The 27,757-nt window shown below is 43.3% G+C and overlaps 1 protein-coding gene across 1 annotated transcript in view; it reads right to left on the bottom strand.

Moving 5' to 3' along the window:
• LOC144790668 (uncharacterized) overlaps positions 1 to 27,757 on the bottom strand; it is a 100,603-nt gene that overhangs the window by 7,306 nt on the left and 65,540 nt on the right. Inside the window, exons 4-5 of the mRNA XM_078665395.1 lie at positions 25,635 to 25,762; positions 13,616 to 13,738 (exon numbers count right to left, since the gene is read on the bottom strand). Of these exons, the coding sequence (XP_078521521.1) occupies positions 13,616 to 13,738; positions 25,635 to 25,762 (251 nt within the window). The remainder of the gene's footprint in view (positions 1 to 13,615; positions 13,739 to 25,634; positions 25,763 to 27,757) is intronic.

Genomic DNA, 27,757 nt, shown 5'->3' on the forward strand with positions numbered 1-27,757 from the left:
AAGGGGGGGGGATTTTGTTCGTTATTATCCGTGCTGAAACATAGAGGCTGACAGTGCCTGAATAGGCTAAGAGCAACACAATTTAGCCCTGTAGAACTGTGTCTCGGGTTCACTGGGATATAACTCTTGCTATTAGAAAGGCCTCAGTCTATATGTGGAACAAATGGATGGACTAACACAGACTTGGCGGGGCGAGGCAAAATCTGGATGGGGATACAATTATTGGTCAAGTGTTGCGAGACTAAGGTAATGAAGTTGCATGTATCGGTGAATTGTTTGTGCATTGCATGAAAACCTAATAAAATATGTTTTAAAAAAAATAAAAAATTATAGGATGTCTGGTGCAGGTGTTAATGTAGGGCACCGAAGGAGGAGGAATGTAGGTACAGAAGTAAGAGAGACTTAAAGAGTAGGCAGTGGTGTGTTTCCTATTGGTGGATTAAAAGCAATGGTCTCCAACTAATCAATCACATGTTACTAGTAGCTCGCAGACTGCCATTGAGTAGCTCGCATATGATAATTGGCTGTCAACAAGCTTGAGAATATACAGGTGCCCACCTGATAACACAGCTATTTAAAATACAGCTCCTGTTCCTATGATTTACTCAAACGCTGACAGTGCTTGAGATTGCAGACTACCCTTTTCTGAAAATAATTTCTTCTTTTTCTACTTCTTTCTAGCCTCTTTTTACATGTCTTTCTGTTTTCCTTGCTTTTATGTCTCTCTTTCATTTCTCAATGTATTTTATTCTTTCTTTCTTGCTGTCCACTTTCTTTATTTTTCCCTCTTTCCCGCTTCCCCCCTATTTGTTTACACTATCTATTTCCTTCCCTCCTATGTTGTGCAATCTTTTTCAGTTCTCTTTCTTTTTTCTTATTGCCTTAATATTTTTCTTGATATTTTTCTTTCTTTTTTTCTCATTTCAACCTCTATTTTCATTTTTTCCTCCATTTTCCAGTTCTTTGTATCTTTCTTACTATTTCTTTCTTCTCTTTTTCAATCTTGTGTCTCTCAGTAATTCTTTCCTTTCTTCTTTCAGTTTTTCTTTTTCTCCAATTTCTGTTTTTCTCTTTTCTTCGTTTATTATTCTTTCTTCTACTCATACTTAATTTTCCTCCTTGTCTCCTTCTTTTCTTTTGTCCTATCTCCATCTTTCTCAATGTCTTTCTTTCTCTGATTGTTTCCATCTCTCCCTTCTTTTTTTCAGTCTTATCTGTTTTCTCTGCCTTCATCTTCCCTCCTCTGTTATTATTTTTCTGTATTTCTCCTTTTGGTGTTATTACTTATTGTTCTGTTTCTTTCTTTTTCTCCTTTCTTCATCCACAAGGATCTTTTCTTAATTCCACTTCAGACCTGATCTTCTCCCTTTTTTTTTCTTCTACTTTTTTTCTCTTATTTTTTTTTCTTTCTTTCCTTCCATTGTTTTCTCGCTGTCTTTTTCTTTCTCTCACCTTCTTCCTTTATTCTTTCTCTGTTGTGCTCTTCATTCTTTCGCCTACTTCTTTTTACCATGCCTTCTTTCTTCCTGTATTTTCATTCATTCCTTTCCTAGTTTGTTTATTCGTCTTTCATGTCTTCTTAATTGCTTTCTTCCTTCATTTCCTGTATTTGACTCTTTTCTCTGGGTATTTTGTCCTCGTTGTTTTTTTCCTTTATTTTGTTATTTCTTTTCCTATATTTCTCTTTCTTTCTTTCTTTCTTTCTTTCTTCTCTTTCTTTCTTTCTTTCTTCCTTTCTTTCTTTCTTTCTTCCTTTCTTTCTGTTTTTCTTTCCTGATTTCTTTCTTTATTTTGTCATTCTTTCTTTTTGTTTTATTTATCTTCCTCTCTTATGCTCGTCTCTCTTTCTCTCTCTTTAGGTGTTTCAAGAGCAAAGGGACAACACTGATCCTCAGGGACCCCAATTGTAAACCTTTGCGTTACAGCTCCTGTTCTATTGATACTTTATGCTCCCTGTATCTGGAATGAAGAACTTAAGGGTACTCTAGGGGAAGTGTTTAAGTTATTTGGTCTCTGTGTGCATTTATAAAATTCCTATATTAGACAGTAGCTCAGGAGAGTTTTGAGACTCCTGATTTAAAGAGTGCTAATTGAACTCTAGGCTGCATGTGATGGGAAAGAAGTATATGCTAGCTAGTTGTAACTGATGTATTTTGTGATGCAGGAGTGTAGAACAGCAAACATTGGGATGTAGGTTTCATGTACGATGTAGGTAGTGAAGGTGTGGTATGGAAGTGCAGTGTAGATGCAGGTTATAGTTTAGCTGGTGGTGTCAGATTTCCCTACAAAAGTATGAGAGTGTCATGCTTACCCTAATGTGCATTGCATAATGATGTTCAGTACACTCATTTTCTACAGGCAGACCATTTAAGGCACACTATTTCTTTCTTTCTCAGGACACACCCTAATATCAATATAATAATTCATCACTATCAACTCTAAAGTACTACTACACCAAACTAAAGGACCAGGAATGATAAAAAACATAACATTCAAACACTAGATAACACAAAATTAACTGTTGTCTTTTGAGTGCTAACAGCAGAGAAACTCCTTACTAAAACTTTTAAAAGGGAATAATTGAATATTGTACCCACAATAGTATCAGAGATGGTAGTTAAAAAGATCAGCACATTGCATTTTACTCCTTCCTAAAGAATTATTAATGGAAATACATGAGAAACCGGTGTGTACATAGCAAAACTGTTTGGAACATGCCATATTTTATAGTTAATTACTTTTTTATCTGTGCAATGGTTTTAATTAACTATGCACTTTACAAATAAAACTGACTTACTTAAACTTACTTAGTTAATAAGGCCATTGTAAAAATAATGTGTATGGATACAGTGTTACGTTAAGTGTTTGCAGTTTAATTGAAATAGAAATACTATGGCTGAATTTCAAACTCTGTGAAATCAAATATAACTTCTTGCTGCAGACACAGCTGAACTAGCACCTAATCTATCATATAGGTCTATCTGACATAATGTTATGACACAGTTGCAGCTGGTGTCAATGCAGTACTGTACATAGAGTTTTTCTGCTCTGCCTTCAATGAACGGCCCCAAGTGCAAGGTCAATATGTGGCCATACATACTGGATTTTCATACGGTACATCAGCCTGTCTGAGCGCTACTGATTTTCCTGCTAACAGCCCTTATTTTATTAAATCTGTCATCCTTTGTCAAATTCTATTGAAGGTGTTGTACCTGAATAGCATGGTCAGTATATTGACTGACATAATACTCTGTACTAAACATTGTTCATAAACATTATTGCCACATTTAGGACATGATAATTATGTTAAATGATCGACTATTTTTTAATTTTATTAAAATTCCATAGCAGCAAAATAAATATTACATAACTGAACACATACATCAAGACTTCCATCATTGCCCATTTTAAGCCCCAATCCTAACCAATGCCCTCGACATCAAGTTAACATGAGGTACAAACTATGTGATACATAATAGACTTAATTACCCCATCATATACTCCCTCACCACCCCCCAATTCATTAACCCTAATCTCCTTTTTTTATATCCTTTAACAGGATATAAACTGTATTCCATGTGGTACTCATTGAGAAACTTGGTCCGCCACATCTCAAAGGGCGGAGCCTCTTGCTGTAGCCAAAGTGAGGCAATTGCCAACTGAGCAACCACCGTGGCCATAAAAATAGGATAACTGTGTTCATATAGTAGCTGCCACTGGCGGAAATCTTCCCCAATACCAAGCAACATCATAGACTGAGAAATTTTAACACAGTCCCCGGTTATTTCTGACAAAAACCTCTCTATAGATTCTATCAGAGTGTCCAATACTGCACATGCAAAAAACACGTGCACAATGTCTGCACTATCCTTTCCACAGCGGCAACACTTCCCACCATGCTGACCCCCAACTTCATCATTTTAAGAGGGGTATGATACAAATTGAATAACATTTTATAATGTTGACTTTTAAGGCTGGCTGCAGGAAAGATCCTCCCTGTCAAATCAATGTATTTTTCCAATGAGATTTCGGGGTTCCCCAACCAAGTTCTCCATCTCATATTATATTTTTCTAGATCATCCGTTCTGCCCTCTAACAGTGTTTTATAAATTAGCTTGATGTTTCCCTGCTGTCTAATAGATTCTACATTTTTAAACTTCATAATGCAAATAGGGTGTTTTCCCAGAAAGTCCCTTACTTGTAAGTATTTAAAAAATTGAGTTGTGGGTAGATGGAATTTATCCGCCAACTCCGCAAATAAGTGCAATCTCCCATCATCATGATATAAGTCGCCAAGTCAGGTAATCCCCTTCCTTCTCAAGCCTAAGGCCACCTGGTCCCAGAAGAACGGGGGCAGCACTCCTGTGGCATTAGTGGGGGGTATACATGGAAAGTACTGGAATCTCGAAGCTTTTCCGTACAGTCTTCCATACTTTAAACACAGCATTTAATACCTTGAAGTGCGTTCTTTTAAAATAACTGCTGTCCACTCTTTTGAATAATTCAGAAAAGGGGGTGGTGATGGACAGAGTATCTGAATTAAGCAGAACACTCCTACCCAGTCAAAAGATCAGGGCTTGATCCATCACCGTTTTTTAGCTCACTGCACCATCCCAGTTCAGAACCTGGCTACATGCAAATTAGTCTGACCCTGGCCCAGTACATCATGGGAACAGGGCAGACCAAACTACCAAGCCAATTCTTTACTGGAAAGGAAACAAGCTTCCGGGGACCGGTTTCTGGCATTACAGCCGTCTTCGGCCCGGCTTGCTTGAATCCTGATGATGCAGTGAGCAAGGGACTCATGTCTGAGCATACCCTGCCACTCCTATAGTGGCCAAAACCTTTCAGAAAAGGGGGTGGTGATGGACAGAGTATCTGAATTAAGCAGAACACTCCTACCCAGTCAAAAGATCAGGGCTTGATCCATCACCGTTTTTTAGCTCACTGCACCATCCCAGTTCAGAACCTGGCTACATGCAAATTAGTCTGACCCTGGCCCAGTGCATCATGGGAACAGGGCAGACCAAACTACCAAGCCAATTCTTTACTGGAAAGGAAACAAGCTTCCGGGGACCGGTTTCTGGCATTACAGCCGTCTTCGGCCCGGCTTGCTTGAATCCTGATGATGCAGTGAGCAAGGGACTCATGTCTGAGCATACCCTGCCACTCCTATAGTGGCCAAAACGATTCAGAAAAGGGGGTGGTGATGGACAGAGTATCTGAATTAAGCAGAACACTCCTACCCAGTCAAAAGATCAGGGCTTGATCCATCACCGTTTTTTAGCTCACTGCACCATCCCAGTTCAGAACCTGGCTACATGCAAATTAGTCTGACCCTGGCCCAGTGCATCATGGGAACAGGGCAGACCAAACTACCAAGCCAATTCTTTACTGGAAAGGAAACAAGCTTCCGGGGACCGGTTTCTGGCATTACAGCCGTCTTCGGCCCGGCTTGCTTGAATCCTGATGATGCAGTGAGCAAGGGACTCATGTCTGAGCATACCCTGCCACTCCTATAATGGCCAAAACCTTTCAGAAAAGGGGGTGGTGATGGACAGAGTATCTGAATTAAGCAGAACACTCCTACCCAGTCAAAAGATCAGGGCTTGATCCATCACCGTTTTTTAGCTCACTGCACCATCCCAGTTCAGAACCTGGCTACATGCAAATTAGTCTGACCCTGGCCCAGTGCATCATGGGAACAGGGCAGACCAAACGACCAAGCCAATTCTTTACTGGAAAGGAAACAAGCTTCCGGGGACCGGTTTCTGGCATTACAGCTTCTTCGGCCCGGCTTGCTTGAATCCTGATGATGCAGTGAGCAAGGGACTCATGTCTGAGCATACCCTGCCACTCCTATAGTGGCCAAAACGATTCAGAAAAGGGGGTGGTGATGGACAGAGTATCTGAATTAAGCAGAACACTCCTACCCAGTCAAAAGATCAGGGCTTGATCCATCACCGTTTTTTAGCTCACTGCACCATCCCAGTTCAAAACCTGGCTACATGCAAATTAGTCTGACCCTGGCCCAGTGCATCATGGGAACAGGGCAGACCAAACTACCAAGCCAATTCTTTACTGGAAAGGAAACAAGCTTCCGGGGACCGGTTTCTGGCATTACAGCCGTCTTCGGCCCGGCTTGCTTGAATCCTGATGATGCAGTGAGCAAGGGACTCATGTCTGAGCATACCCTGCCACTCCTATAGTGGCCAAAACGATTCAGAAAAGGGGGTGGTGATGGACAGAGTATCTGAATTAAGCAGAACACTCCTACCCAGTCAAAAGATCAGGGCTTGATCCATCACCGTTTTTTAGCTCACTGCACCATCCCAGTTCAGAACCTGGCTACATGCAAATTAGTCTGACCCTGGCCCAGTGCATCATGGGAACAGGGTAGACCAAACTACCAAGCCAATTCTTTACTGGAAAGGAAACAAGCTTCCGGGGACCGGTTTCTGGCATTACAGCCGTCTTCGGCCCGGCTTGCTTGAATCCTGATGATGCAGTGAGCAAGGGACTCATGTCTGAGCATACCCTGCCACTCCTATAGTGGCCAAAACGATTCAGAAAAGGGGGTGGTGATGGACAGAGTATCTGAATTAAGCAGAACACTCCTACCCAGTCAAAAGATCAGGGCTTGATCCATCACCGTTTTTTAGCTCACTGCACCATCCCAGTTCAGAACCTGGCTACATGCAAATTAGTCTGACCCTGGCCCAGTGCATCATGGGAACAGGGCAGACCAAACTACCAAGCCAAATCTTTACTGGAAAGGAAACAAGCTTCCGGGGACTGGTTTCTGGCATTACAGCCGTCTTCGGCCCGGCTTGCTTGAATCCTGATGATGCAGTGAGCAAGGGACTCATGTCTGAGCATACCCTGCCACTCCTATAGTGGCCAAAACCTTTCAGAAAAGGGGGTGGTGATGGACAGAGTATCTGAATTAAGCAGAACACTCCTACCCAGTCAAAAGATCAGGGCTTGATCCATCACCGTTTTTTAGCTCACTGCACCATCCCAGTTCAGAACCTGGCTACATGCAAATTAGTCTGACCCTGGCCCAGTGCATCATGGGAACAGGGCAGACCAAACGACCAAGCCAATTCTTTACTGGAAAGGTAACAAGCTTCCGGGGACCGGTTTCTGGCATTACAGCCGTCTTCGGCCCGGCTTGCTTGAATCCTGATGATGCAGTGAGCAAGGGACTCATGTCTGAGCATACCCTGCCACTCCTGTAGTGGCCAAAACGATTCAGAAAAGGGGGTGGTGATGGACAGAGTATCTGAATTAAGCAGAACACTCCTACCCAGTCAAAAGATAAGGGCTTGATCCATCACCGTTTTTTAGCTCACTGCACCATCCCAGTTCAGAACCTGGCTACATGCAAATTAGTCTGACCCTGGCCCAGTGCATCATGGGAACAGGGCAGACCAAACTACCAAGCCAATTCTTTACTGGAAAGGAAACAAGCTTCCGGGGACCGGTTTCTGGCATTACAGCCATCTTCGGCCCGGCTTGCTTGAATCCTGATGATGCAGTGAGCAAGGGACTCATGTCTGAGCATACCCTGCCACTCCTCATCAAGCCCTGATCTTTTGACTGGGTAGGAGTGTTCTGCTTAATTCAGATACTCTGTCCATCACCACACCCTTTCATGAATCGTTTTGGCCACCATAAGTGTGGAAGGGTATACTCAGATGTGAGTCCCTTGCTCACTGCACCATCAGGATTCAAGCAAGCCGGGCCGAAGACGGCTGTAATGCCAGAAACCGCTCCCCGGAAGCGTGTTTCCTTTCCAGTAAAGAATTGGCTTGGTAGTTTGGTCTGCCCTGTTCCCATGATGCACTGGGCCAGGGTCAGACTAATTTGCATGTAGCCAGGTTCTGAACTGGGATGGTGCAGTGAGCTAAAAAACGGTGATGGATCAAGCCCTTATCTTTTGACAGGGTAGGAGTGTTCTGCTTAATTCAGATACTCTGTCCATCACCACCCCCTTTCATGAATCACTCTTTTGAATAGGCAATGCTTGACCTTTGACCCTAGAATCATCTGATAAATTGAGGGGGCTTTGGCCAGATTACTAATCTCTTCTCCAGTACGTAAAATACGTGCATTAACCAAAATACAGGAATAGTAATACAAAGCAAAGTCAGGGATAGACCATCCTCCTCTTTCTCAAGAAGGAGTCATATATCGAGCAACCCTACGAGGGTTCCAAGGGGCCCACATAAACTTAGTACAGAGAGATTGTAAATATGTAAATATTGAATTTGTTTATAGGATACCTCCAGGGGCGCCCTAAATAAATACATAACTTGCGGTAAGACATTCATTTTCAGAACGTTAGCTCTGCCACTAATGACAGATGGAGAGTCTCCTACCTTTCAAGTGAGCGTTTTACTCCCCAAATAATATCGCCCCAATTAACCTCAACGATCTCTTTAACAGAGGTATGGATCTTAATACCCAGATAGATAGCTTCCTTAACACACCTAGCATCCCCATCCATTGCTTGACTTGTACATAAAATTTGGGTTTTAGCAGTATTAAGTTTATACCCAGAAAGTGCCCCAAAAGTCTGCACCAGGGATTCTCTTGCAGGTATAGCGAGACAGGGATTACAAGTAACAATCGCTATATCATTGGCATAAACCATTACAGATTACTGTTCTTGTTGTACTTTACAAGCCAAATCTTTCTACGTTGTTCTAGCATAAGAATAAAAGGGTTAATATACAGCGCAGATAAAAGTGGTGAACAAGGACAGCCTTGTCGTGTGCCTCTAGAAATCGCGATGGTCTCTGAGTGATATCCCATTGAGCAAATTTTCACTGAGGGGAGATGATAAAGGGCGTTTAAAGCACGTATATAGCCCTGCCCGAAACCCATGTGTTGCAGTCCCCATCAGAGGAAATGCCACAAAACCCGGTCGAGCGCCTTTTCGGCATTGAGTAAAATCAGGCCAAGTTCTCGAGATTCTACCTGTGAGATATCTTGGAGAGTAATTACTCTACGCACATGGTCTACGGTCCCTCTCCCAGGTATAAAGCTGTGTTGTTTTAACAATACTATTGATGGTATAATTTTTGCCAACCGTGTGGCCAAGATTTTTGCATAGATTTTACCGTCGGCATTAAGAAGAGAGATTGGACAATAAGACCCCGGTAATTCAGATGGTTTCCACTTTTTCTTCAACACACACATATTGGCCTCGGACCAGATTCGTGGAATCTCCCCTTTTTGTGAAGTTTGATAAACTTTAAGCATATCATTTTTTATCTCCTGAAAAAAGATCTTAAATACTTCCAAGGGGGGTCTGTCTGGTCCCGCAGCTTTCCCTACTGCAAGAGAATTCATGGCCTGCTCTAATTCCCCCATCCTATTAGGTTCAACATCCGTTTGAGCCAATTGGCCCCATAAAGTGGCTGGAAGTCCCATATCTGTCAGAGAAAGGTCCCCAGTATCGTTCTCTGTGTATAATTCTGTATAAAAATCATGAAACACTATAAGAATTTCCTAGGGATCAGACACAATAACCCCAGCCGTTCTTTGTTCGTCCTCTTATATTTGCAATTTCTAGGCTAAACATCGGCCCGTTGCCTCGCCATACTCATGACACTCTTTTCTAAATGTTTGATATTTTATGGCGCTCTCCTTGCTCCATTCTAGATTAATTTTGGCCTTACATCTCGCTAGATTATTCTGAAGTGGTGTGGTGTTATATCCTGCAGCTAACCCGTTAACTAATTCCTCTTCCACAATCTTAAGCTCCTCATAAAAAACCTGCAATGCCTGTTTCACTAATTTACATTTTAAATACCCAAGGCTCTGTGTTTCCCCTCTAAATCCAGCTTTGGATGTATCCCATACAGTCCCTCAGGATGCAGAGTGTCTATTAATTTGCAAAAATTCCTTTATCCACACCTTCGTGTGTTCAATACATTTTTCATCCATCAAATGCTTCCTGTCAAATGTAAACGTTCTCGGGGCTACACACCGAGCAAGTGCCGGGATTTCAACTACCACAAGTGCATGGTCCAAGGTCACCCTTGGGTATACACAGATTTTCAGCCCAGTAAACACTGATGTAGGTACAAAACAATAATCAAGACGTACAAGCCTGTTGTGGGGCTGTGAATAAAATGTATATCCTGGGTCTTGCCTATGCAAGCTGTTCCACACATCCAATAGCCCATGATCAGTTAGTAATTGAAATAGAGCCTTAAAGACCCGGGGTTTTCTACCTTTATAGTTTCGCCCCCAATTTTGAAAAGCTTCAGAGCTCAAATTACATTAAGATTCCCACACAAGAATAACAGAATGGGCCATGTAGCAAGCTCCCCATTCAAATATTCCAATATTGGGGCTTCATCAAGGTTAGAGCCGTATATTATACAGAGGGTAAATATAACCCACCTGTCCTACATTCCACAATGGCCCAACATCAGCCCGATGTGGATACACCACATCGGGCTGAATCACCCGAAGCTCTCTGGAGACCCTCTGCCTTTTATTATAATTATTTAACCCGTACACATTCAGTGTGCATATTCGAAGACCTAAATTTGCCATAAATTCAAGGTTGCCATACCTACAGGCCTATACGCAAATCTTGTTAACCCTCTGTACTTTTCTTTGCTGCTTTGAATCTTCCTTTTCCTTTTACTTTTAACCCCCACCCTCCTCCTTACCCTCTCCACCACCCTCCCCCCCAACACCACCCCAACAAGCACACCCCACAGCCCCACTACCTCGAGGCTTTAGGACTGTTAGTCCTAGCGGTAACATGCTCTCTACACCCAAAAGTCCCTCCCACACCCGTGAAGTCCCCCAACAATTGAACCATACAAAAAAAACATTAACCTACAGATCAATAGGCAACAGACAGTACGCATACTCATTCTCTTCCCCCATGACATAACCTGTTGCAACTGCTGGGGGGTATACAACTTCATAAACAAGAGTTATGCAAATAACTAAGCATAAGAGCACAAAAAGAAGCGGCAAATTTGATAATAATTCTATAAGCCGAATGCCTCCTTATCCTTCTTTGAGGGATTGCAGAAACTCTTTAGCCAAAAATTTCAGAGGTGAAAAACCTAGTATTCCCTTTATGGAGGATTTTAAGTTTGGCTGGTGGTAGTAAGAAAGCATGGGCCCCCTTAGTTTGAAATGGTAGAATAAGCTGAGGTAATTGCCAGCGTTTCTCTACCGCCTGATGGCCGTAATCTGGCCTAACAAAAAATTCAACCCCCTTGCCAACTCTTTTCCTATGGTGGCGGGCCAGATCGGAAACTGCTTCTCGTGCCAAAAAGTTGTTAAATTAAATCAGTATGGCCCTTGGTTTAGCCACTTCTGCCGAATGACCTGGCCAGGCCCGGACAGAAAAGGGAAAACGTTGAGCCCTCTGAATCCTCTGTCTGCCAGTCCCATTCTGGAAACGCCTCAGTAAACAATTCAATAATAAATTTACGAGGGTCCTGTCCTTCAACCCCCTCAGGAATTTGAAATTGCTCCGCCGAGCTCTGTTCTCCAAATCAATAAGTTTCCATAGCATATCATCCTTCACTACACGTAAAGTTTCATTCATCGTCTTTTGTGAAGCTAGTTTATCCTCCATATACGAAATACAGGCTTCTGCCTCGGTAATTCTTGCAGTAAACTCTGAGCAAGTCTTGGCGATGCGCCGTGCTGAATTTTGTCATTTACGACAGACATTCTGTGTCCTTTGGCTTTCTAATCACGTTTCCTCCCTGTGAGTAATCACTGTTCGATATATGAGACTCAAGGATACCTCTTCTGATGGCTCTAGTGTTCTTCGCACCACAGAGGGGTCAGATATATCCGGGGTTCTAACCATTGACTTTTGCACTGGTAAAGAGGAATTGGCAAAGTAGCAAGACTTCTCTGTCAAAGCCCTTTTCTTCCGCATTGTCTGGGGGCTTCCCTCCGATGAATCCCTTCCTGTATCCTCAGGGGGTGTAGTACTATGCTCACTCAGATCATCCCAATGTTGAGCCATAGGCGTTTTCCCATTTCTCATCATCTCCTCACTGGATATATCCAAATGATCTGATAATGACAGAAACTTATCCACAAGATCCACCAACTCCGCCTCCTTCGTTAGTGAATCTAGACTGAGTGACTCTGTCCCATTAAGAGCCCCAGCCAAGCCAACCGAGCCATTTTCGCTTCTAACCACAATGTTATTATCATTACAAAGCTTCTGTGGTACAACGGGTTCAGTATCTTGGCAACCCAGTTACAGGGGTTCACCCCACTGTTGTTCACTCCTGCAGGATTGCGCCCATCCGTTTTACCAGCGCTGTTAGCCAGATCCATATTGCTGCCAGATATTAAATTGTCCACGGCAACAGCGTCATACAGAGAAATCTGCTGAGCACCTGAACTCTCCTTCATGATGACCGGGGGGACCAACAACAGCTTCAGCACCCAATGTTCCTAGGAGCTTGTCTGTTTGGGGATTCAGAATACCCTGGATCCCCGTTTTCCCACTCTTCCCACCATTGCCTTGTGAGAACATTTGCGGGATAGTGCATTTTGCGAGACTGACCATGCCCGTAGAGTTACCACGGGCACAGCTCTTGCCCTTATTTGTTTTACCATTGAGATTAGAGGCTTTCTTATGGCTCAGCGGCTCTGTGTTTTTTCCTACCGTTCTGGAGACAGTTCCAACGGCTGCCACTGTAGCAGCAGCGGTAGCACCATCAGCCAGGGCCTGGGCTTTCTCTCTAGCTCCTTTAGGCGGCATTATCGGTGTTCTGCAATATCCTGTTCTTGACTCTCCAGTAATTTTGCCTGCAACAGTTGCTGCTTCTCGGCTCGGCGTCTACGCCCGGCCCCTTGCGGCTACAATGTATTCAAATCAGATTTTGCTGAGATAATGAAAAATAGCTGTCGCAGCAAACCTGAACATGCCAATAGTACCAGGACTGAGGTTCGCACACCTCGGTAAGTGCTCAGACCCACTTTCACCCTCTCGTCCTCTCACTATCCACAGCACATCTTCCTCACGGGTGTAGGAAAATAGGAGCTACCAGCTCACATGCCTGAGCTGGCGGCCGCCATCTTGCCTCTGTCAAATGATATTCTATATGTAATATTCTGATATATATAGTTCTGTTGATTTCTACATTCCCACCCACTGTAAAACTAAGACAGTATTCTCGTTATAAGAGCTGGTCTATTTCTTGTAGCTCCCATGATATCCCCAATCCAACAAAATCCCTTCTATTTCCTTTGGGTAACTGATTAGACTTTTTCATTTCAGTAATATCTTGTTTTTTTTTGTGCCCCATTGCGTCTCCCATGCACTACTTCTGCCAGGCGCTCTACTCACATCCATTGTGGCGACAAGTTAATCATCCTGTGCAACTTTTTTCAGATACTTTGAGAGAGCCATCTGTATACCCCTGTTAACCATTCAATCGCAACCCTGCTAGTTTCCATACCGGCTGCAGACCATGATGGAACTATCTGGAATACCAAAGTTCTGACTGAATTATCAGAAGTAATTCTGCTTTGCCCTGAAGGTTCTGAGGTTTTCCAAGACTGAACGATCACCATCTGTCGGTGAGAACCTGTTGCTTACCGAGTCCGTCAAGATGCTATCCAGAGTGTCAGCAGTCACCAACATGTTGCTCATTGTCACCTCCCTTTGAGTGATGGTAATATACATAGAATGCACAATGGCTAGTTCCTGCAGGAGTGTTAACTGGAAGAAAAAGTACATTTCATACATATGATTAACAGAGTCAATCAGGAACTTATTCACAAACTGCAACATACTGCAAAATGCTTATCCCAAAACCTTTGTCTGAAGACCTCTGCCTCCACCTCTCTTATCTTTACTACAAGATCTTTGCCCTACACATACAACTATAATTTTGTTCTACCCGTGGGAGGGATGGGAGTGAGTGGCTGGAAAACATGTAATAGTTATTACTAAATGGGAGAGCTTTAGGTAAAGGTAGATTGGGAATATATATTCATTGAAAACCAAAGGTTATAGGGAGGTTACAGTTAGGTTCAGATTTTCCACACTCAAAACCATAGAAATTCAGCAGTTATAGCTAAAGTTATCTCAAGTAACTATAACTTGTGCCTAAGGTAATTATAACTCAACCCCGCCATGAACTGTTATCTCATCAACAATTTGACAGCAAAAGTTGCACTGATATTATCAATAATGTCAGAGAAGATGTCACGAGTGAAGTAAAATGTGAGGTGCATGGTGACCTTGCGAGTTATAGTTGCCTTAGGGCACAAGGTATAGTTACTCCCCATTAGTAACAGGGCCGGGCCATGGGGAATGGGGTCCCTAGGGCTTGAATCAACCCGAGGAGGGGGTCTGCATGCCCCCTCACCCTTCTTACCTATATCTGTACCCCAGAAGATGGGGTCCAAGGCTGAAAACGGTAAGGGGCCTATGTGCTGCCCTCTCAATATTTTATAAAGCGGGGCCCCGGGAAATGGGGACATCAGGGTTGGCTCATCCTTGGGAAGTGGGCCACGTACGCCCCTGACCTATATGCATATACAAAAATTAATGTACCCTCAAGTAATACAACTGGTGCTATGTAAAGCGCTTTGATACCCGATTCTAGTCAAGTTCGCGCTATATAAAACTCTGTAAAAAAAAAAAAACATGGGACCTTACCCGCCCAGGGAATTTAAGAAAACAAGCACCGGAGACTGTACTTGTTTATTTTTTTTTGATTTGGCCACAGATCATCTGGAAAATCAGAGAAAAATTTAAATCTAAACATTTTTGCCCAGACACGGTTACCTGGGGCCCCCCACGACCAGTCCTAGGGGGTCAGAGTATTCCTACCCTGCCCCATTGCATTTTCTTCCCGTTTTTTTTGTGAGTCGGGCCAAGTCCTGAGTCCCAAGATGTCTACCACTACTTTCTAGTAGAAGTGTTGGCAGCCAATCAGATCTCACTATGAGAACTGTCGGATCTGCAGACCCTCTGCGTCTCTATATATACATAAATATTTGTTTTACTTAAAAACTACTGAACAGATTTAAACCAAATTACGAGAGCATGCTTTCTGCCAAATTTGGTGTAATTCCATTCAGCAGTTCGGGCTATAGTCACGTTCAAAATTCCTATGGGAAATTACATGAGGAAAAGTTGTTTTGGGTCCTCCTACCTAATGGCAACTGCCAGTAGGTGATTTAAAAATATATGCAAATAACCAAACAAAGGATCCCTATACTCTCAGTCCTTCTTGCAATGGTTGTCTCTTCAGAGTTGAAGCCGTGCAGTGTCTCTGGCCATTTTTTGTTGCTCAAGTGAATATGGAGAGTGGATAGATCTATAGATAGATCTATTATTCACTATAAAAACAAAGGGTACAGGAACGTTATAGTTAGGCTCAGATTCCACTTATACAAAATCTGATCTAACTATAACTTACGGGCCCGCAATGCACTGTTTATTACATCACATATTACATCACTCATGACATGGTCAGTGACATCACTGAGGACATCACTAATGACATTATCCACAGAACTACTCACACACCCTCACAGACCCATACAAGTACTCACACAACCACTTACTCATCAATAAAGCCACTCACACACCCAGTTATAGTGAAGATTCGTCAAACTACGCCAAAGATATAAACAAGTTACAAAACCCTTTTCCTATGGAAACATGGTCCAATTGTCCAAACTATACCTACCTACTGGCGTCCGCCAGTAGGTAAAATGGCATACATCTATATATACATATTGTCAGCATACAAATATTTATTTGGCTATAATCACAACCATACAAGAACATAAAATCATATGTTTATAAAATAGTGAAAACTAGTAGGCTTAACATTTTTAAAGAAATACGAATGTGTCAACAGTAACAATACATTATATAATCTCATGCATCACATCAAGGTTAATCAGGTCTAGATTGTCTTGATCTCAAAGCAGCATGTAGAAAGCATGAAACAGCAAAAAGATAATGCTTGATCATCAGGAGCTGCAGATACATAAGTGCCAGGTATCCTGGTGAGAAGTTCAGAACTTTCAGTAACGGGAAAAGGAACTGCTTCCTAGGCAAGCTCAAATATTTGCAAACCAAAATGTAGGGTAGCCTGTGGAGACATATTGTTGCATCCACAGGGCCCTAAGTGCCTGCAAGAGACTTACCACTAGATGTGGCCAAAAGATGATGTAGCAAGTTAACCTTGAATCGTACCAACAGAAATCTATCCCTTTCATTAGATAGGAGAGAAAGGAAAGCTCCATGCCCTGAACAGTTTTTAAAAATAAATGCCCCTATACAATGGGTTTCACAAGCTCTATGTGTTCATGTTGTAATAAGGGACTTTTGAGAAACAAGTCTCTCACTCTTTTGAGTTCCAGGGGGTACGGGGAGTAATAATTGCAGTATATGTTCACCCAACCCATGCTGGTAAAAGCTACCTTCATATAAGCAATCCAAGGGATTTGATGCATGTTGTCAAGGGTCAGACAATCAGACAAAATCAGTCTATTTAGTTGGCATCCCTCCCCAGTCTATATCTTGATCCAGCACAGCAAGGGTCTGAGAGCAACAAGGTCACAATGTATCTAAAACAAAGTTCCTGACGAACAAAAAAAGCTGGGGTACTTTGTGGACCCGCAGAATACACCTTAAAATGTATTTTCTGTGAGTTCAATTTTATCGACCGTCATGTAACTCCATACATCACTGTCATATAGCTCCTTGGGGATGCACTTGGACTTAAAAAACTTAACTAGAGGGTCCAGTCACCATGAGCCCAACCTCTATGCAACGCTAGCTACAGTCCCCGTGGACTTGACCAAATCACAAGTCTTACCCTAAACTAGGGGGTTAAAACTCATATTAGCATCAAATAGCACCAGTAGGTAAGAGAAAGCTGGGACCTTACCCAGGGTATGACTCCCCACCTTGAAGGTTTTGAAACTGGTGGAAATTCAGTGATGTTAAGAACTCTCTCCGCAAGTTGGGCTTTAAATATGATATGCTCTACCCTGCCTGTCTATGAGTTGAGGTCAATGGGAAGCCTCGCTCCTTTGACAACCCAGCAGAGGCAAACGACTTTTGCAAACACTTTGCTTTCAAGTCCTCCTCTTCTAGACAGAACACGCTACACAGTACCGGATCACCGACTCCTGCTCCTTAGTCCCCTTAGAGCTGATATGGCCTGCAGTATTTGGATTCTCCCTCAAAATAGGGACTACTTCTGCATACCACCTGTGGACTGCCTCAGACAGTATGCTTTGCTCATCATTTTTTTTTTTGCAGAGTTTTATATAGCGCGAACTAGACCCGAACCGAATCAGGTATCAGAGCGCTTTACATATTTTTTCCAGTTACGTTACATTTTTACGTTTCCAGTTACTTTCATTTTAGGCACGGGGAGATTAAGTGATTTGCCCAGAATCACAGGAGGTTTTGGCGTCGTTACCGAGACTCGAACCCAGATCCCCAGGTCGGAGGTCGAGCGCCCTAGCCCTAGCTGTTAGGCCAACTCCTCTCCTCATTGCCTTCGTATTACTTTTTCCATACAAATGCTGTTTATATGTGGTTGATTCTTCCTTTCTGTTTCAGCTATTCCTCGAGGAACGGGCCACACCAAGCAAACACGTCAACTCTCCCCATGGAAAACACCGCAGTAGCCTCATTGGGATTGTTTAGTTCTTTGTTTCTCTTTTTTGGGGCTTTATTGAATGTTTTCCTATATAGTGGGGGTGGGGGGGATAGGTGTGGGCCCTTTCTGCTTTCTCTTCAGTTTTGTATTTGTTTGTTACCCTTTGCACAACAGGTACACTATATGCCAGCTTATGACATGGCGCTGTTCTTTTCACACCTGTTTACTCTATGCCATCTCAGAAAGGGCCTGGAGAGGTGATAGACATTACTTCCCTTACATGAAAGATATGTGGCATCAATAATCCATTTAAAGGCAAACAAGTCCTCTCATATCTGTCGCAACATAGCCTTCCTTCAGGAAACACGTCTCCTACCCAATGGTGCCCAATCATATGCGACTACTTGGGCCCCCCCCCCTGCTATTTCTCCTGTCACGGCTCTTATTCCTGTGTATTCTGCCCCCTCATACATAAAAGCAGCCCCTATTCCCTCCATAAATGTCACTCGAACCCAAATGGATGCTATTTAATCCTACAAGGCAGCTTCACTGACAAACGAGTTCTATTAGTCAACATATACGCCCCGAACACTGAGTATCCACAATTCTTTCAGGAGTTTTATGCCCATATGGGACATGCAGATGCCAACTTTGCTCTCTGGGTGGGGATTTCAACATGGTACATACTCTAGCATTGACTCTAGTACCCAGCTGAGGGGTTATCCCCAATCATGGGAAGCACTCCACCTTATATTGCAGACGCTTATGCTCTACAGGATATCTGATGTGCTCAACAGCCATCCACACCTGGTTATACCTTTTACTCTGCCCCACATGATATTTTGACAGGGCTAAATTATTGGTTCTTGTCCGCTAATGTTTCACTCTGGACTACAAAGGTAAAACTTCTAACGCAAACTCTATCAGATCATAGCCCTGTTCTCTGAACCCTACAGGTCCCCTATGGATGTAGGTCAGAGCGCACCTTGAGTATCCATCACTAGGCTCTACATGATCCTGTCTTCTGTAGCGAACTCCTTCATTCTATCGTCCACTACTTCGCAATGAACTCGGGCATGGTCTCCACACAGGCAACCCTCTGGAAGGCCTTTAAAGCATATATCCGTGGGGTGTGCATATCCAAGCGTCTGAGTATCCTATGAGATATCCACTCCCAATCGCAATGCTTTTAAACCTCCAAGGTATAGACTTAAGTGCCTCCTAAGGCGGCGGCCTCCAACTCCATTGACGTTTAGTATTGTTGACTGAATTTCGCGATCTGGCTGATAGGGAAATCGCATATCTAGGGAAACACACTAGGGCTCCGTGCTATGGTGAGGGGCGCCCCCGACTGCACTCTTGTGCGGATAATCCACCCTAATCGCCTAGGTAGTTATGTCGATGAATTGCGCACCGTCTCTGAGTCCTCTGTTTTTGTTGGCGAAGATGTTTTGGCAGAGTCCCAATGCTATTATGAACTCCTTTATACATCCTGCATGCCTGACAATAGACCAGAGATCCCATCATACTTGGTGGAGATCGCCATAGGTCTGGCCCACTGAATGACAATTTTTTAGCAAGATGATTTTTGGCGAGGAGGTCACCCAGGTGATCGACTCTTTAGACAGGTCCAATGGCCCTGGCCTTGATGGCCTTATGAGAGCTTTCTATAAAGCTTTCAAACAACAAGTCACCCACATCTCTTTGCAGTGGTCAACAGGATCGCCTGCCAAACACCTTCTGTAGTTACCCTATTGAATGCCGAAAAGACATTTGACCCCTTGGAGTGGCCCTTGTTGAAAGAAGCTCTGATCAAACTGGGAATCCCCACCATGCTCATCTCCTTGGTCATGCTCTTATATCCTAATCCCTCATGGATGTGTTCCCTATATTGAGGGGGACTAGGCAAGGCTGCGCTTTATCTCCTCTCCTCTACATTCCCTTAATGGACCCTTTAGTCTGCCACCTTCTGGAGCGCCACATACATGAGGCTCCCGCGCTTAATTTTTAAAAATATTTTCGGCAGGAGTCACGCTGGGTGTGAAAATCCAGCCCCCCCCAAAAATGCTCTTTTGGCCCTGTGGGACGCTCTGATCAGGCCTATGCGGTCAGGGTGCTTTTACCCTGCCACCTTTTCTTCTTTTTTAACCCCTTTCCCGCGGCCGGAATTCCGCTCCTGTGCTGGACATTTCGATCGCGGGCGTGGTCATGATGGCCCCCAGCCGTCATCGGCACACGAGCACTGTGTGCCATGACGGCTGAGGGCCGTCATCAGCATGGAAGGGGTTAATCGTTTTTCTTTCTCCTCATACCAAGTGACAAGATGGCTGCAACACTTCCTGGTTACAAGTGTTGGCAGCCAATCAGAGGCAAGCTCCACTGTGGCACTTACTAGATGTACCGAGTGGGCTAGTTGGACCCCACACTGAAAAAAACATAGGTTTCAGGGACGTTATAGTTAGTTGGAGATTTCACTCGTACAAAACCATAGAAATAGTCAGTAGACCTAACTTTAACTCGTGCCCATGCAATGCACTGCTGATGACGTCACATATTACATCACTCATGACATGCTCAGTGACATCACTGATGACATCTCAAATTTTCCATTGGGCATACAAGTCACACAGTCCATAAAATAACAAACGGAGATGTCGGTTCACCATCTGCCTACTGGCTCAACTACTGTCTCCCGATTGGATAGAAAATAGTCAATCGTGACATTAAATTGCTTACATTCTCATGGTTCTGCCTATGTCGAAATTTACTTTTGCCACACTGATGAAGGCTGATTGCTGAAACGCGTCTGTGGCCAATAATGTTATGTTGAAAGCCCCGGGAGTGTTCCAGTTGCTTTTTTGGTTGTTTAATGAAATGGGTCACACCCCGCTAATTGGAGGCACCAGTTGTGAGTTCGGAGGAACTGGTGGGAAACGTGTATGGATATATATATATATATATATATATATATATATATATATATATATATATATATATATGTATACAACAGACTCCCCGCTTCACCCTGGGCTTGGACATCACAGGTTTGAACTGTTATAGTTCTTCGAGTATGCCAAAGGTATTTGGATGGTCCATAGCCCGCCTCGGAGCCCAGGAAGAAAAGTTGGCAGTTGCGAGGTTAGCCAAACCTCGCTCTGGGCAGCAGACACTGTCTTTGCAGCCCCTGCGGCATGGACCCCTGGAATCAGAGGCGGAGGCGTTACAGGGGAACAGAGGAGGTTTTATTGTGGACAGCAAAGCTGAGAACGTACCATCACTTTTTTGGTTTATGGCACACTTTGCTTTTATTCCCGCACTAACACACAAGGTGTGTGACATCACTCTACCCCCCCAGCAACAACCCCCAAGGACCTTCTACAGGGGACTCTGGGACTTGTAGTTTTCCCAGGATATACGGGACGCTACACAGGTGTGCTGCTTCAAGGTACTGGGGGCGGTGCGGACTTGCTACATCGAGTTCAAATGGAGGCGGGATCTTGAGCAAAGTTCCTATTCACCCGTGGAGGCTTTGGGCGCTGATGAAGGCAAACATCCGCCAGAAATGCATTCGCCATTGATCACATTAAAGCCTCCAAACGTTTCCCCTTAGGTCTCTGTTCTTCTTTGTTCTGAAGGAGTTTCTTTGCATATATATATATATTTAAACGAATTACAGTTATTATAATTTAAATACATTTAACAACAAACAATTAGTAATTTTTTATTCAGATTAAATAAAAATATACATTTTACTTTCTGGTTGATTTTTTAAATAAATATTTAAATAAATAATTTTGTATTAGCTTATTATATTTACAGGAAATATTTTAACATACTTTCAAGATAGTATTGCTGTAGAATTTATTTTCAATTTCTTTTAGGATTAAAAAATATATAAAATACATTAAAATATTTTCATTAACTTATTTTAAAGATTAAGGGCCCGATGTAGGTAATCCCAGATTACTGATTCTTAAATACCGAATCATACCGATTCGGTATTTAAGAACTGGCAATCGGGATGTAGCTAATTTTACCGAATTAATTACCGAATCGGTATGATTCGGTAATTAATGAATCAGTATTTACCGATTCTGTAATTGCCATTGATTCCTATGGGCCAATTACCGATTCAGTAATTGGGGGAAACATTGAAGGGTGGCAGGGTGTCACTTTGACACCCTGTTGCACCCCTCAATGGTGCATGGGTGCACATGTTGCAGACATAGGGCAACATGGCACTGTTTAAAAAGCAAAAGAATTGCTTTTTAAAGGCTTTTCATAATTTACCACCAACTACTAGTTGGTGGTAAATTAAGAATTCTTAAACCCCTGTAGCACTGATTATAGTGCTACCTACATGTCAAAATACAGATTTGGTAATTATACCGATTCAGTATTTTACCGATTCGGTAAAGTTACCGATTCTGTATTTTAACATGCCCCTACATCTCAAAAACCAATTACCGGTCGGTAACGGACGAAATCTGCCGTTACCGACCGGTAATTGGCGACCTACATCTGGCCCTAAAAATCCCCAATACTACACCATAGGGAGAACTCTGCCCCGGTGAAAAAAGTGTGAAACGTTACCAGTGGCAACTAGTCACTTATAAATTTGCCTCCACCCTCTAGTTTCAGGGATCGAGGATATGCACATTTACACTGTGTTGAAACTTTACATGTGAAAACGGTGAAAAGCCCATAAGCAGTAAAGTTACTACAAAGTCTAAGAGTAAATGTGCACGTTTGCAGGTATTTCTACTTTTGTGAATAGGGATGATAGTCTTTTTTGACCTGTAATTATTGACCTTTTCCTTGTGCCACATTTTTCTCAATTATCCCTATCCAGAGTAGAAACTAGCCATGCGTCTCACAAATGGCTCCTTTAGATGACACTCAACATAATATTGTAAGGACAAAAGTAGCTGACATGAGAGCTTTCCATTCATAGATTTGCTGTAATCAGGATCAGGGTATTTCACAATAAGTCCCTCAAAGCATGATTCTGGTTACATTTCTGGATTAACCAGAGTGGTTAAATGATCTTCATTTCGGTGAGGTTATGTACATTTGTTTTACAGGGATATCTTGAATACCTGGCATGATCCAGTCTTTCTGGTTCTAGGTTGTAGACCCCAAGATCTGAAGTATTTTTACAGCAAACTAGCAGTGTAACTGTTCTTTCTTCACTCCAAGAAAGAATTTGCCATGACATGTTTCGGTGAGAGGTTAGTGTCTGCCATTTTCTCCCACAGTCTCTGACCGAACAGAGTTGAAATGTTCAAACAAAGGTTACAATATTGTTTTCTTTAATGACTCATCCATGAAGTACGATATCAATATGTATACTTAATGGATGCTTTAGATGAAAATCTGTCATTCCAGGCACTTGCAACACAACACAGCGATGTAATGCATTACAATACATCTCTGCATCATACTACAACATAACACCACAAAACACACTACACTACGCACTACAGCACAGCATGACACTGACAAACTACACACGACTATGGTACACTGCACAAAAATATGATATAACACTGCAACACCACACTGTAACTTACTTATTCTGTACACTATAGCAAAGCATTGGACTACAAGCCAAGACAACCTAACCTTATACAACTCTACTTCACATCACATAGTCCTTTGCAGTACCCTAGGGCCCAAAAACATCACACTACAACCCTACACTGTCAGGAAACGGGCTTTTTGCATGTTCCCGCCCCAGTTCTTGCCCCTATTTGAGTACTAGTTGCTGTTTTTTCAACTCAGTGCACTGAGGCCTGTTAACCCGACCCCAGTGCCAGTGTACTGACCCATTATAAAAGATTTCTCGAATTGGATGACCCCAATTTGCAAGCACTAACTTACTTGTGAGTCCCTAGTATATGGTGCAGAGTGTGACAAAAGACAAAAAGGCTACCAGCCTCCCACTGCAGACTAGAAGGGTAGTGTTCACAATGCTAGTTTGACTATGGCATTGCCATTAATGGCAAAGCCACCCGTTCCCTTAATAATATATGTAATTCACCCCTAAGGAAGCCATATAGACCCCTAGGGCAGGGAGCTGTATATTGTTAAGCAAGACATATAAGTTTATATAGCCTTAGCAGCAAAACCCTTAAAGTTGTTGTTTTGATGAGGAAAGTTAGTCCGGCTAACTTCTGAATGGGACTACCCTACATCAAATTCAACTTGATGCCCAAATCGAAATTAATGTCACTGTTAAAGTTAGGCAGCTTTTAAAAAGTTGACACTCTGTGCCCTAGCTAGTCCAGTGGCTTTGTGCAGGCCCGGGCCAACAGACAGCTCTCTGCCCACCTGGGGAGACATGTGAACAACTCCAAGGCATAAGCACAAAGGCAGTTGCCGCAGAGTGAGGTGTCACCTCCTCTCCCAGAAAGGCCAACTGAGGTGTTAGCCCAAAAGGCAGGCTCAAAGGAAATGCCCCCTTTAAAGGGTGACAACACACCCGAGCAGGATTACTTTTGTTCCTGCAGACAAGTTGGAGGCAGGGAAGGAGAGGAAAACACTGTCCTCAAACCTGTTTTCCTGTGGGCTTGACAGTAGCAAGAATATTGCACACTGGGATTGCGAAATGCCACACATAACTTGACCTTTGTCGCAAAAAAGGAGTGGGCCTACTAGCCCATTGGATAGTGACCACGTTGTCCCCCCAGGCACTTTCCCAGGATAAAATAGGCACCCCTGGCATGCTAAACCTCAGTACACATTGGATTTGGAAAAAGAACCCAACAAAGACTGTCCTCCTGCCCTTGGAATAGCACAAAGAGAGGATTCACTGTTGGAAGGACTGCACCTGCTGCACTTTGGACTAGTGAAATTTGGACTGTGCCTGTGGCTCCCGGCTTGGGAAACCATTGATCCCAGAGCCAGATTGAAGCAGTGACTCCAAGGGTTAGTTGGTTGGCCCCCTGGAACAGCACCATGGATACCAAAGTTGAGAAAGCCGAAACCGGCAAAGCAGTATACTCTTCAGAGGAATCACCACTGACTGCTGTTGGGTGCTCCTAGAGACATCTCCGATGTAGCTAAAAGTTGCACTCGAGTCTGCTGGACCCAGGACTGCTATCAAAGGATTTCTTGCCTTAGAGGGACACTAGCCTCTACCAAGGATATTCGCAGTGATTGCTGTGTCGGGAGAACAGTAGTCCAGCCGCTGCTGGCCTTCGACTGTCACAAAGAGGATGCCATGGGACCGCACATGCAGTGGCCAAAGTTACCCCACCTCACCCATGCACCAAGGAATCACCCACAGCTCACCCTTGTCGACTGCACAACTCCAGGATGATATTTGAACATCTTTTCTGCCTGCATCCCCAGCATAGGAACCACTTCATTGTTCTCTATGGTGGTTGTTTTCTAAAGGCTGGAACTGAACTGAAAAAGGGTCTGGTGGCCAGGTCACTACCCAAAGTGACCTTAAGTCAGGCTGAAGTTGACAAACTAACTGTTTTAAACATTAAAAAAATGTACAAACTTTTGTTGACCAGTGCTGTTTTTTGGTTGTATTGAAAGTTTTTTTTATTGTTTTCAAAATACATATCTCTGGAACCTCCAATGAAATTTGATGAACATGGATTCTAAAAATGTATAAAAATATGTTCTATTTTCATAAAGTATTGTTGTATCTCTTGTGTGACTTTCTTATTCCATTGTTTGGTGCTCTTAAATGATTTACACTAAGTTCCTTTGTCAAGCTTTGCTGCTCGAAAGCCCCAGATACCCAGGGTTGAACAAAGGTGATACAAACAAGCTTCACTGGACCCAAGACAGTTTTTGTGACTGTATTCCATGATAAGGCTTCTACTGCCATATCATATAATACTCTGAAATTCTCACATACATAATATATCATACCATGAGACAACCACATGATTAAATGAAGCACGTTGCCTCTTATTCCCTAGAATGCCCGGTAAAGCAATGGAGAATCATAGTTACCTTTTTTCGATGTTCCAGGATTTTACACCATAACAAGATGCTCTCATTTGAATTTGCAGAAGCAGATGTATGCAAAAAAGTCATAAGGATGTTCATGTCCATGCGCCGGACAGATTCCATCAGTCGAACTGTAATGACAACCCAGAGAAACAGACACATGTACAAATAATGCCCAAACAGAGGTTACTTGACATTTTCTAGAAGTTTAGAAAAAAGTGTCACAAGATATTTTTAACTTGCAGCAAAATTTGCATGAAATACTAATGAAAGGACACTTGTCCAAGATGCATTGGTGCTTGTGCAAATTATGCTTCATGTTATTTTCTTACAGATTGATTATATCTGGAATTCAGTGGTAGGTCTTGCCACATTGAGATTGACACTTTGTGTTCATTTTAGACTTTTACTCCAACTGTTAGGATCATGATTGGTTTTTGTACCTCATTCCACAAAACTTACAGGCGCTTCGTTTTAGCTTGCTAATCAGGGTTACAGCTGTTGTGATCTTCCGTCCCCGCCCCGTTCCGCCGTGGCTTTTGCCGTTTGTTGCGGAGGGCTAAAGGACCGGACATACCTGACTAGCACTTGCGGGTTGGGAACAGCTGATGTGTGCGCGAGACGACCGACTCACTGCTATTTAAGCAGCATGCGGGCGTGAGAACACCAGTGGTAGGTCTTGTCACCTATCATTTTGCCCTGCTGCTACTTTTAAAAACCACATTGAGATTGACACTTAGTGTTCATTTTAGACTTTTACTCCACCTGCTAGGATCGTAATTGGTTTTTGTACCTCATTCCACATGCTTACCGGCACTTCGTTTTAGCTTGCTAATCAGGGTGGCAGCTGTTGTGATCTTCCCTCCCCGCCCGATCTGCCGTGGCTTGTGCCGTTTATTGCGGAGGGCTGAGGGACCGGACATACCTGACTAGTACTTCTGGGTTGGAAACAAATGATGTGTGCGCAAGACGCCTGACTCACTGCTATTTAAGCAGCATGCCGGAGCGGATGCACAGAGGGCGCGCCGCTGGCACGCCAAAGGCAAGCCTGTCTGCGCCCATCCGCGCCTAGATCGGGCCCAGGGCCACCCCCCCTGTCCGTTCCCTACTGAGCTTGGGCCCAAGTTTAAAATATACAAGAGATACTCTTGTAAGTCTTAACCCCCAGATGAAGGATTCCTGTCCGCAACTCGATCCTTTGAAAGAGCCTAAGGTGTGCCCTCTGTGTGACATGAAGTTCCTCTTCACCAAAACAAAATGCAGCTTTAACTTGCATCAAGTCCTTTACCCGCAAACAGTTTTGCAAAAGTCCCTCCAGGGCCTACTCCTGAATACATGCTCTTTAATTAAACACAACATTGAATTCGCCAAGCTGCTGGAAGCTCACAATATAGATATGGCATTTGTCACGGAGACGTGGGCAGATGGAACATCTGTTCCGGAGCTATCATTAGCCATTCCCCAAGGATACTTATTAATCAGGAATGACAGACAGGATAAGCGGGGAGGGCAAATAGTGATTATTATCAAGGACACCTTGTCGATGAAAAGCTCTACTTCAGGAAGCGGTCCTGATTGTGAACTGCTTTCATTTGGAATCACCATCAGTGACAACTATATATTTAACGGCATACTGCTGTATAGACCACCAGGGGCTAAGAACAAGTTTGTAGAGATAAAAGGTCATATCATCGAGTCTAGTGTTGACTTTCAGGAATTTTCTATCTTAGGTGACTTCAACTACCAATTAGAAAATATAAATGACCAATATACAATCTCGCTTCTAGAGCTGATGGCCAGTGTCTTGATGGAAAAACTGATCAAGCATCCTACCCACGAGGATGGACACACCCTAGATGGAATATTCATATCTAATCCTCAATTGAAAGTGCAGAAATGGAGGGGGCGTGGCTAGCAGCCGATCGTAATGGCTGCGTTTCAGAAGAGCTCCGTGACCTAGGCGGCCTCATTAAGTCAATCCGGTCATTGATCCGATAAATTTCTACATCCGATGGCGGATTCCGAGGGGGGAGACTGAGAGGCACCGTCCGCCGCAACTCGGGTGCGGATCCGACGTTGCGAGCCGAACACAGAGCGACGTGATCAGTGTGGGCCTTTCTCCGCCT

The sequence above is a fragment of the Lissotriton helveticus genome, chromosome 11 (genome assembly GCF_964261635.1).
Source record: "Lissotriton helveticus chromosome 11, aLisHel1.1, whole genome shotgun sequence".
NCBI classification, from domain to species: domain Eukaryota; kingdom Metazoa; phylum Chordata; class Amphibia; order Caudata; family Salamandridae; genus Lissotriton; species Lissotriton helveticus.